The following is a 12,863-nucleotide window of genomic DNA, read 5'->3' as shown; positions in this document are numbered from 1 at the left end:
TCTGAAGAATGCAGAAAGGCTCATATTAGTGGAACCGTGACATTAGCCGAAAATGTATTAATCCAAGAGCTACAATTAAACAGTACAATTAGAGGAGAAGAATTTATCATAGGAAGAGTATTTGGAAGTTCTTGTGATGGAGGAATCTACAGAACCAAATTTTATACATGGACAGGAGCTCTAGTTTATTACGAATATGCTATTTCACTCTATGACTATACGGCAACAGTGGATGTTGAGAGTAATCAATTTTTGCTAAAAAGTGGTCTAACTTGTTCTTTTGCTCACGGAAGATACTTGGACGCTGAGGAAGGATATCCAACATGGGATGTTGATATGAATCGACGATGTGAAGACAGTGAATTTGAAGTAATATTCGAAGGATAGGTTAATAAAACAAAAAAATAATCAAATTAAATTCATGGGTGAAGTTATAGTATACAGCACAATTTCGGAAAAACATTTATTCTCGATTAGTTTGTTTCCAGTATTATTAAGAGATCAGGATACACTGCTGTTGTAGCTGGTGAAGTACTTCACATAATTGAATGCAAACCAGTGTATGTGACTCCACGATTAGAATCTCGATGCTTTCAAGAGATTCTAGTTGATTACAACAATAAATCAATGTTTTTGGCACCAGTCACACGCATACTTCAAAACCGTGGAATTGAAAAATATATTGTACACCATTACTACCAGCAAAGTTTATGTTCGGCGGAAAGTGGTACACAGCTGACGGACGATTACGAGAAACAGTACCAGCAGAAAAATTAACTTCAGATATCGTTACAACTTGGTCTTATACACCACTACCAAATCTGATGCAAAGTGGTGTTTACGACGCTGATAGTCTTAAAAAAATGCGAAATATGATTTACGAGCAAGGCGATCGCAGAGTAGCAACAAATGTTTTACATAAGGTATTGCTGGGACAACAACCAAATGAACAAGGATTAAATTTCGGAACGCTAGTTTTCGGAGATATAATCGACAGTGCAATAACAAGATATTGGATGAAAATCATGTATTAGTCTACCTGGCTTGGAAACATCACTTCAACTGCAATTGGATTATACATGATTGGTCGATTAGTGAAATTCGTCATCGACACAATCGTGCATGGAAGAATCATATACGATATATATGGATTCGGATGGCAACTACTGGCATCTTTTTGGGACTCGCTAACTACATTGCTATCGCATCGTAATGCAGTACGACAAATGAGGGTCATCTCTGTTGACCCAAAGGATGAGGCATCTACCAACAATACTACAAGAGACATCCAGGAGACAGCAATACTCGTCGAAGAATCAGCTACACCGGTTACTTCTGGACGTATATATCCGAGACTATAAGTTTGAAATAAGTGATCAGTTTAGAAAATATTGCACTGAAATTTTGAAATTAAATTCATTAAAACAATTATTTAATAAAATTCTTAGAAAGGGTAAATCGAGTAGGTAGATTTACGAAAGGGGAAATGTAACGAATCAGAAGAATTTTCACCGGTAAAACAGGATAACCTAAATAAATAAAAGATAAAGAACCGATCGAATAGGCCAGCCATTCCGGCGCAGATAATGTTTTGAGCGTTAATCGTTTCATTCCTTCTTATTTCATCCTATGCGATTTGCAGAATTTGTTATTAGATATGTAAGCTGAAAACTTGTATAAAAACCCAAGAAAATTGAATAAAGTTAAGCATTCCTTGGAAGAGTGTTCTCGTAGTCACTACTTCGAAAATCCCTTCTTGGCAATCTGACGATAGTTCTTCAGTTTTGAAGATTTCAAACGTTCGTTGTAGTAATCAATTGATTTGCGCACGGAGTTCAGAAATTATTCATCCTCGTTGATCCTCTCGCTCAGATAGTTCTAGAACGAGTTTTACCAAGCTTCTGTTCCATACTCACTCCTTAGCGGAGTTTGTACGAAGGCAACGGGTTTAACCGTTCAAAGAAGTTTCTACCGTGACTTGATATAATTCCAATTTGCTTCAAAGTTAAAATTGTTCCATCTTAACTCAGTACGGTCGTTTCCTTCGCACGACCGAGTTCTAGATTGGGTACAAAATTTACACATGTTTTAATGTGACGTTTTTGTACATGAAATAACGCTATGGGAAAACATGTTATTTCGCTTAAAACATGAAATCGAAGTTATAACATGTTTTAACTCATAGTGTGAACATAGTATTAAACTACAAACCAAAAACATTACTGGATTTAACTAATCCTAGAAAGAGCTATAAAAAACAAATTATATATGAAAAACGTGATTAATCCACCTAGCAGTGAGATGATACCTTTTTTTATCAATCCGCATGTGTTTTTTGCATGGATATTGTTGATTCTAGCAACACACCGTTTTCATTTGGCAACTGATACACCTATACGTTTAATTTGTTACAGATTACCACTACCCGTGTAAAAGAAGAGGAATAAAGTTTTAGTTTGAGTTGATACCTTCACCAGAAGACACGTCTTTGAGTTATGTTCTTCGATGGAGCATATTTGTGCATACAGTCCATTAAAATTCGCTAAACAGATATTCTTAGGTGTTTTAGTTCTCATGACATTATTTTAACTATCGTCGTTTTAAACGACAAATTGCGATTTTAATCACTCATTACCCTGTAATCTCGAAACTGCAAATCGTATCGAATTTCAATCTTAACGTGTGACAATCGATTGAACATTCCATGAGATGTCGAAGTAAGTTCCACTTTAGAGTTTTTCGTCATTATTTATGGTACTTCCAGAGCCGGTATTCAGGAACTAGCATAACCCAAAATGATTCGAATGACCTTAAATCAATACGCCAAACAATTTATTTCTTCTATATCTGTATGAATTTTAAAAACTCATTATCCTGTAATTCCAGAATTGGATGAAATTGATCAATTTTGTATGGGACCATAAGTTCTTAAATTTGAATTTTTGTTTTTGAAGTTCGATTTGGCCTTTTTGAGAAAATGATTGAGCTTTGAGAAACGATTCGATACTGGAACCGGAATTCTAAAATCGGTGTAGCCGAAACCAGATAAATTTACCTGATGAGTGTGTAGACATCTTTGAGAAATTGTAGTGCGAGTTAATATTTGGGGGTACATTCCGGATCCCAAAAAGAAAACCGCCTAAACTGAAATAAATTTATTTGGTAATCGACTATCCAAATCTGCAAACCCGATAAACCTGAATAATTTATGTGAACTGGACATTTTAATACTAATCACCCTGTATCTCCTAAACCAGAAGTCGGATCTGACTAAAAAGTAAGATGTTTTATAGGATTTTAAGACCTCTCATTTAAATCATAGATGATTCTTAGATTTCATTTGAATCTTAGATCGGTTCAGCCATCTACGAGAAAAATGAATTGCATAATTTTAATTTCGTTTCACATATCATCCTGTGGCTCCGCGATCAGAAGTCGGATCCAAACGTAATTCAGGAACCTTGTTTGGGAGTATACTACTTTTCATATTAATCTGAGTTTGTAGAAAACAGTTTAAATCAATATAATTATGGAATTGCTTTCAACTCGAAAATGCTGATATCATCTGGTTTACATATGTCATATTCGAACGATTATGTTGCCAAAAAATGTCATGAAAAAGAATGCTGTACACAGTCTTTTCGGTACTTAGAAACAATTGTATGTAACAGTATAAAAAATCATGTTTCACGTTGCTCCCAAGCATTGCTTTGTCATACAGCGCACAAAACTCCTACTGCTGGAATAGGGGGAAAAGTCGCTTATACGAAAATGTCGATATCTCCGTTGAAAATGGACGGATTTTAACAATCTATGGCTTGTTGGATAGGTATTACCGTGCGGAATCTAAATCAGAAAATACATTCTGTTTTCAAGGTCACGTGTGACAGATACTGTCAAAAAAAAGGCGGGTGGGTAATGTCAGAGACATAACTGGATGTCGTGAATACGAAAACAAATGACATGTTCCTTAACACTTCCGAATATCAAATAGTTGATCAATTGTATGAATTATGCAAGCATTCCCCTTTTCCACATTTTTCGCAAAAACAAAGAAGGCTTCACTTGATCTCGATTACTGTGAATTTCACACAGCGAAAAGTGCAAGAATCTAACCAAACTGTTCTACATTTGCACTAAACTGAGGATATTTTCTTTCGATTTGCGAACAACACATCCTAATAGTTCTTCAGAAAACTTTTAGAGCCATTAGAACGGCTGATTTTTTATAATGCTTTCCAACGATGCTTATTCATCCATCGAAATGACTGGCAGCTGTGACGTAATCACTCTTATCGGAAGCGAAACTAGCTTTGCAAACGGCACAAAATACATCTGCTCGCATTGGCGATAGAATCCAAACTGATTAGATTTTTGTTAGGAGCTTTCTTTTACGTGATTTCGTTTGTAGCATTTTCACTAATGGGCGGTCCTAACGGCTATAAAAATAGTCGCATACAGAATATTAATGTCGATTATTTTATTTCGCATTTGCAAATTTATTGAAAAAAAAAACTATCAATATGCTGTAGGGATTCATTTCCAGCATTCAGAAGGGACAAATTGCGTAATTCTCTACGATATTAAACTCGGAACATTTTTCGCAAAAAAAAGCTTCACTTGATCTCGATTACTGTGAATTTCACACAGCGAAAAGTGCACAAATCTAACCAAATTGTTCTTGATTTGCACTAAACTGAGGATAATTACCTGCGGTTTGCGAAAAACAAATCCTAATAGTTCTTTAGAAAAATTTTAGAGCCATTAGAACGGCTGATTTTTTATAATGCTCTCCAACGTTGCTTTTTCATCCATCGAAATGACTGGCAGCTGTGACGTAATCGCTCTTGTCGAAAGCGAAACTAGCTGTGCAGACGACACAAAACACATCTGCTCGCAGTGGCGATAGAATCCAAACTGATTCAATTTTTGTTAAGAGATTTCCTTTTGTGTGATTTCGTTTGTAGCTTTTTCACTAATGGGCGGTCCTAACGGCTATAAAAATAGCCGCATACAGAATTTTTATGTCGATTATTTCATTTCGGATTTGCATAATTTATTGAAAAAAAACTATCAATATGCTGTAGGGATTCATTTCCAGCATTCAGAAGGGTCAAATTGCGGAATTCTCTACGATATTAAACTCGGAACATTTTTCGCAAAAAAAGGCTTCACTTGATCTCGATTACTGTGAATTTCACACAGCGAAAAGTGCACAAATCTAACCAAATTGTTCTTGATTTGCACTAAACTGAGGATAATTACCTGCGATTTGCGAAAAACAAATCCTAATAGTTCTTTAGAAAAATTTTAGAGCCATTAGAACGGCTGATTTTTTATAATGCTCTCCAACGTTGCTTTTTCATCCATCGAAATGACTGGCAGCTGTGACGTAATCGCTCTTGTCGAAAGCGAAACTAGCTGTGCAGACGACACAAAACACATCTGCTCGCAGTGGCGATAGAATCCAAACTGATTCAATTTTTGTAAAGAGATTTCCTTTTATTTGATTTCGTTTGTAGCTTTTCCACTAATGGGCGGTCCTAACGGCTATAAAAATAGCCGCATACAGAATTTTTATGTCGATTATTTCATTTCGGATTTGCAAAATTTTTTGAAAAAAACTATCAATATGCTGTAGGGATTAATTTCCAGCATTCAGAAGGGTCAAATTGCGGAATTCTCTACGATATTAAACTCGGAACATTTTTCTCAAAAAAGGCTTCACTTGATCTCGATTACTGTGAATTTCACACAGCGAAAAGTGCACAAATCTAACCAAATTGTTCTTGATTTGCACTAAACTGAGGATAATTACCTGCGATTTGCGAAAAACAAATCCTAATAGTTCTTTAGAAAAATTTTAGAGCCATTAGAACGGCTGATTTTTTATAATGCTCTCCAACGTTGCTTTTTCATCCATCGAAATGACTGGCAGCTGTGACGTAATCGCTCTTGTCGAAAGCGAAACTAGCTGTGCAGACGACACAAAACACATCTGCTCGCAGTGGCGATAGAATCCAAACTGATTCAATTTTTGTTAAGAGATTTCCTTTTGTGTGATTTCGTTTGTAGCTTTTTCACTAATGGGCGGTCCTAACGGCTATAAAAATAGCCGCATATAGAATTTCAATGTCGATTATTTCATTTCGGATTTGCATAATTTATTGAAAGAGACTATCAATATGCTGTAGGGATTCGTTTCTAGCATTCAGAAGGACCAAATTGAGGAACTCACTACGATATTCACCACTTTTGGAAACATTTTTCTTGAACGATTTGTTGTACAGCAGCAGCTATTTTCTTTTCTTCCTCAGAACGCGTTCTGATTGGCTGGTGTTGACATGGGTCAAATGAGATAGGTTTTTCAATAGTGTACTATTGAAATACTTCAATGCTCTTGCTATACACGTTTAAGTTGAAAAATTTCGATTCTATTGGTAGTTAGATTATATAAATCCTTCCACAGATCACTGAGCTATGAGCTTTCAAAATACGAGAAAGGCAAACGCGCCATATGAATTATCCTCTTTGATACTCGTTTATACCAAACATTTCAGAAAAGTTTAATTTTGAACTATTTGAGATTATGTCACACAACTGAAAATTTTATCATAAAATTGTGATCATATTTCCGATGGCATGTAGCAAAAATTATGTTGATTCGTTAGATACAACAAGAGATATTCACGATCAAAAACTTATCACTCTCTCAGAGGGTAAATTTTGAAAAGGCACCCCATAGTAAAGTAAGTCGTATTCACGACAAAACTGAAAATTTTGACATAGAACTTCGTATAACTCAAAAAGTAAACATCCGATCTCAAAACCATTCAATAGCGTTTTGGGTGACGGAGAGACCTTTCATTTGCGACTAGTTTGATCAAAATCGGTCCAGCTATCTCTGAAATCTCGACCTCTTAGTTGACAACACACATACAGACACACACACATACACACACGCGGACATTTGTTCAGTTCGTCGAGTTGAATCGATTGGTATATGTCATTCGGCCCTCCGGGCATCGGAAAATTTTTCTAAAGTTTGAGCGAATTCTATACCTATTTTTATATATATAAAAAAAAGGTAAAACGCAAATGAGCAGTCTGAGACAAACAAATTTGAAAAGGAAATAACAGATCCTTTTTCTAAACTTGTTGCAGGAGACAAGGTTTTCTATAGAAATTATAAAATTAATGAAACGCAAAGATGGTTAGAACCGAAATATATTAAAAGAATTTCAATGAATGTTTTTCAGAACGCGATCAGATCAGCATTGATCTCGGCCCACAGGGGGCAGATTAGAATTGCTGAAAAAATGGAACGTAGGCGCAAAGTGGCGCTTCAGATAGAGGAATGCACAACTAGGCCTGACCAAGATAGAAAGAGGCGATACGAAGACTCCGAAGATGATGAACCATTCCGGGGGTTCGCCCTGACACCACCTCCACCTAGAACCTTGCTTCTAGTTGGACGTGGTGCCAGGGCGAAGGACATCCTGATGTTTTGCGGGAAGAAAACTCTGCAAGATCGAGTCAAGAAATTAACATAAGTGGAACAACTAACAGTTAATTACGTAGATCAACACGAGCAAGAAAAAAGAAGTTCGATGGAAATTATATGTATTTCAAATGATAGAACTCTATGAATTAAATTGTATTATTCAGTCGAGAAGTTATAGGAAAACAGTTTTCATCCTGAACAGAAATGATATTATAATAAGCAAGATTTGTTTAGAAATTTAGAAGTATCAACATTGTGGATAGATGGGAGAAGGTTTGTTGGATAAGTAAATAAAACTAGGCCTTTCTTTCGTTGATAGTCTAGCATGCTGTTCACAACGTTTTTGAGTTCACTCCGAGAAATACGAAGCAACAGATTTGGAAAGTTGAAGTATCCAACAAGGCAATTAATCGGAAAAACAATTTCCCTGGATATGAGGTAGCTATGGGTTCGGGTCCCATCTCTGCGGTAACATTTTCGCGGTTTTCATAGTTGCACCTAATCCATCATTCGAATTAGTTAGTTTTAGTTTAGTTTTCTTTATTAAAGACTTTTAGCCAGTGCCTGATTCGAATTATACTACACTATTATTTCGATACTTACCAATTATAGAGTAAACATTTACTGTCATTCTGCTTACTGATCACTTCGTGCAAAACGATCAACGTGTTTCCGATTATTTTCTTATCACCGACCTCATTGAAATCGGACGAAAAGTGATTCTCTATCAAACAACGGGTGGCGGCAAGCTTCACCAGAACATCGAAATAATTTTCAAACAGATTAGGTCGAATCGGTAAACATTTCGGTGTCATTTTGCGCGACAGTACCTATAAATGAAAAAGGGTTTGAATGCAAGAAGGGGTTTTGAATTTCGACTTGTTGGCCGTACCTGCAAAATATTGATATAACTTATTAAGTTCTCGCTGTTGGTCACCGTGGAAGCATCTTCATACAACAACACAGCACCATTGTCAGTGTCCGAATATTGTTCCATTTCGAGTAAGCAAACGAGTGACTTGGCCCACAGTAAACCGGAAGTATTCGCCAAACAGAATAAACGTTCTTTAATTTTTCGCAAAATGTCCTCTGGCAAGCTTTTTAGCATCAGTGCCATTTTTTCCTGTATGCTTAAAATAATTGTCTCAACTGCACTGTCAAGCTGTAAATAAATTCAATGTCAATAAAATTTTCGATCTTTACTATCGCAAAACTTTACATTATTAGTGTTGTACAGTAGGGTATCACCGATGGCTACAGTATGTATCACAGACAAAATGTTCTCGTAAAACAGCTCCGACCAGCAGAGAAGATAATTTCCATTGTTTTCGGAACACTCATCGTCGCATTCATCGCCATCGTGATCCATCACAGAATCACCGCGACTTTTTCGTTTAGGATTGCAGCTGATCTTGGATATCACACTCAGACAGAAAAAGTCTTGCGCAAACCAGTTCCGTAAACTTTCCACGAATGCTCCGGATGGCGAATCTAGGCTATACACTTCATCATTGGTTATTAAATTACCATTCAGAAGCTCAACATAATTTGCGAATTTATCCATGGTGTCCCCAAACGAATGTTTCTCTTTGGCACAACGCTCCAGCATGCTTCCCAACAGAACATCAATCTGCTTACACCTCTCGCTGATGTTGTTCTTGTTCGATTCAGTGGAACACATCATCAATTTCGCGCAAATTTCTGCCAATTTTTCAAATCCATCCAGATTGCAGTCCGACCCTCGGGAGAGAATTCCTAATTCCTTGTTGATAATCTTGATACATTCATCAGCCAAACTTGGTTCCAACGTCAAATCCTCACTGGAAAGGGCATCCTGCCATGCCGTAGTTACCTCCCAAAGTGTATCTCCGGAAAGATAATCACTAACACTATTCTCGGCACTGAAATCAAACAGCATAACAAACATACGCTGCTGCAGTTCCCGCTGTCGACTATCTCCGCAAATCACGGGCATTATTTGCGCTAGAAAACTAGCACACGTATCCTTCAGTTCTATTTCACTATCGTCCTTCAACGGACTCGCCAGTGTCCTGATGATACTGCTACACGTTTCCGGATCGATCAGAACATCGCCACTATCCGAGATTAGGAAGCATTTGTGCAGCAAAATCATATTTTCCTTTGTGTTTCCCTGCGTCACGCCACGAGCACAATCAATCAAATACTGGCTGACTTCCGGTTGCGTAAGAAACTTCGTAATGTTTGGATCCTGGCACAGCGGATGACTCAAGGCACGCAGTATCAACCAGCGGCGAACGGTTTGGTTGGCAAGCTGTAAGAATAGTTCATTTAAGATCGGTGTAAATCTTGTGAGCTTTCAAGGGAACTTATTCTACAAGTGGATATCAAGTCAAATATCGAGAACGACGAGGTCTATATGAGTTTCATTAGAATCTCGTTTTGTAATGAGCACAAGGCATATGGTAGTATGGACGAAAGATTGAACGACTCATGAGAAGTTTCTGCACTGTTATTTCAATTCAAAGAAGAACTAGGTTTCTAATTCATATCACTAAGGGTCAAATGGTTTGAATCTGTTTAGCTTAACCGATTTCGTGTCACTTACCTTTATCCATTTGTTCAGTAATGTCATCTGCTCCTGCTCCGTCAGATATTTATACAAAATTAATACAATCTCTACAACGTACTCCAACTGCAGTCTCTCATCATCCAGCCAATTGGCCACCAAGGTATCAAGCAGATTTTCAATTTGGCATCTGTCGCCCTTGGCAAGAAACTGGAACAGTTCAACACATTGGAACTGACGAATGAGATTTTCCAGCTCGATAATGTAGGCCGGATCACGGACACTATCAATACGATCAACATACAGGGCACAAACTTTGTATACCAATGTTTGAAGTTGTTGCTTAAACCAATCGGCGTGCTCAGCGGATGATGCATTAGATTCCGTACCCTGCCCTGGCTGTCGTTCAACCGATTCACTGTTAAACTTTACCCGTTTGTGAGAAGTTCGTTTCAGATTCTGGATCAGTTCAACATGCGAATGGGTGATCTGTTCAATTCTTACAGCGTCGTTTAAACTTTGTTCAATAACTTCGTACAGTCTGTTCCAAAAGGTTACCAGAAGTTGTTCGTAAATTTCGTTGCTTGCACTATAATGGCACCAGTGATCTAACAATGTCGCAATATTACCAAAAATAAATCTACCGCACGAAGATTCGGTCATAATACACCATTCAATTACTTTCACTAAATGATCCTCCAACATTTTCTCGCAGAATTGTTTTATATGGTGAGAAGACTGATCAACATTTTTGACCGTTTGATTAACTATATATTGGAAAACTTCGTAGTATGCTTGGGAAATAGCTGATACATCGGACCGGCTTGAATGCACTGTACGCAACCCTTCGTTGATGCTCTCGAAAAATAATGTATAGAATTTGTCAAGTTTATCTTGTAGAACTTCTTTTGTGAATTTCGACACCAGCGGCAGCATATGCGGAAAAACACAAGCAGCATTTCCACTGGCTCCACTTTTCAGTACTTTCCATAACTTCGGGAAAACTGCTTTGTCAAAGTTTAAATAGGTATGCCACGGGGCGATTTTCGTTTGCACCAGAACAATGGAGCTCCAGACATGCATCACAACAGTCGGGTCAGTTTCGTCTAGAAACTGAAATACGCTGGTTGTAATTTGCTGCTGATGCTGCTCGATCAAAAACGTTCCGAACTGAAGAAGAGCAGAGATCACCTCGAACCATGCGGCACGAATGGCTGGTGTTTTATGCTTATGGTAGGACCAAAATTTAGTGTTGTTCAGCAACAAAGCATTCTTGGCCACCGACTTTTTCAGTTGCTCGTTTGGTAGCTTACTGATGTACAGTGCATACCCGCGCAAACTGGCGATAAGAACACGTTGGTACTTGTTTTCGCATTCTTCAGGTGAGTGCGACCTGAAACGAACGAAGTTTAAAATGAGACTATAATTCGTAAGGCTTACAAAAACTTACTTAGGATTGCTCAGAGTGATAGCTGTATGGACGGTGAGATTTTTAGTGTAATAATCAAGTATCTCACTCTCGCAGAACACAAATACCTCACATAACTTGCTAGGAGGAAACGCACTGTTGAACGATTGGCCTGCTATGCTGGATGCCGGTGCGTAGGTGTCATACTGAGCGGATATCCATGCCGGTGCCAGTTGCTTCAAAAACGGGGCAATGTGCTTACCCGCCTTTGCTACGACTGCCGACTGTGCTTGCTGAGCAGTTTCGCGAACGCGATGCTCCACATCCGTAGACAAATTCGAGTACAAACGAGGCCAAAACGGAAGGACTGCCTTCACAACTTCCAAATCAGATTTGCCAATGAGCTCGGTGAATTCCTGCAGAGCTTTTGTTTTTGTGACAGGATCCTTTTTCAGCATCTTTTTCAGCACAATCTGATACGTGTCGTCTAGATTGGGATCGATATCCTCGCCGTGACTTTCAATTTGAACAAAGCTCGGAACCACCGGAATCTTACTGCTATCAAGAGTGGTAAAGCCAAACAATGTTGGCACGGTTGTACCCAACATTTCCGCACTGCGACCGCTGCTAGAGGGCTGAAATAAATTTCAATAAAGTCTCTTATTAAATTTTCTAATCACACTCTGAAGATAACATTGTGAAATAGCAAAACATTCAACATCTAGAACAAGTATCGCCCCATACACGGAAATGAACTGTAAATATTAACTAGAATATCCAAATATTTGACAAAACCCTAAACAATGTAGGAACATCATTATTAACACAAACTTTAACATTATTTATGAATCTATAGCAATGTAAATATAACATACCTTAGTATTATTTTTTGTTCGTTTGCCACCCATTATCACGATTTACAAAACTGTTGTTGGATTTTTTGGAAAAAAAATCAACAATTTTTGTTATCTTTACTAAAGGTATTTGTTAGAAATTAACAAAAGTGAAGAAAAATCGAACGCTGTAATCACTAAATACACACTATTTTGCCACCTGCCTACGGTAACGTCAAGCCAGAAACGAAAACAGCGAGAACACAAGACGATGAACACCGTAAATATTTCCCGGCAAATGACAGTAAGGAAACGTTAACACGCTTAAAAAAGTTACTCAAAAATGAGTAAGATCCAACTCATCTGAACAAAAGTGGAACAACTACTTAGTTACTCAAATTTGAGGGTTTTTTTTCTACTAGAAACTATATTTGGGTAAAATGAAATAATTTACTGAGTAATATTTTATTTGTACATAAGCAAAAAAATGTAATAAGCATTCAAATTTCGAGTGAGATTTATTACATATATTTGAATAATTACCTTAAAATTGCTCAATTTGTGAGCATA

General features: G+C 37.5%; 1 protein-coding gene across 1 annotated transcript in view; it reads right to left on the bottom strand.

Annotated features, from left to right (window-relative positions):
* The window catches only part of LOC131435177 (E3 ubiquitin-protein ligase listerin), a 32,286-nt gene extending 19,725 nt beyond the window's left edge, over positions 1 to 12,561 (bottom strand). Inside the window, exons 1-6 of the mRNA XM_058602797.1 lie at positions 12,336 to 12,561; positions 11,503 to 12,095; positions 10,092 to 11,445; positions 8,724 to 9,797; positions 8,397 to 8,666; positions 8,108 to 8,334 (exon numbers count right to left, since the gene is read on the bottom strand). Coding sequence (XP_058458780.1) covers positions 8,108 to 8,334; positions 8,397 to 8,666; positions 8,724 to 9,797; positions 10,092 to 11,445; positions 11,503 to 12,095; positions 12,336 to 12,368 — 3,551 coding nt within the window. The 5' untranslated portion in view covers positions 12,369 to 12,561. The remainder of the gene's footprint in view (positions 1 to 8,107; positions 8,335 to 8,396; positions 8,667 to 8,723; positions 9,798 to 10,091; positions 11,446 to 11,502; positions 12,096 to 12,335) is intronic.
* Between the last annotated feature and the right edge of the window lie 302 nt (positions 12,562 to 12,863).

Source organism: Malaya genurostris, chromosome 3 (genome assembly GCF_030247185.1).
Source record: "Malaya genurostris strain Urasoe2022 chromosome 3, Malgen_1.1, whole genome shotgun sequence".
In the NCBI taxonomy this organism is placed as follows: Eukaryota; Metazoa; Arthropoda; class Insecta; order Diptera; family Culicidae; genus Malaya; species Malaya genurostris.
Note: the sequence above shows the minus strand (reverse complement) of the source record. Positions and strands in the feature narration are given on the sequence as shown.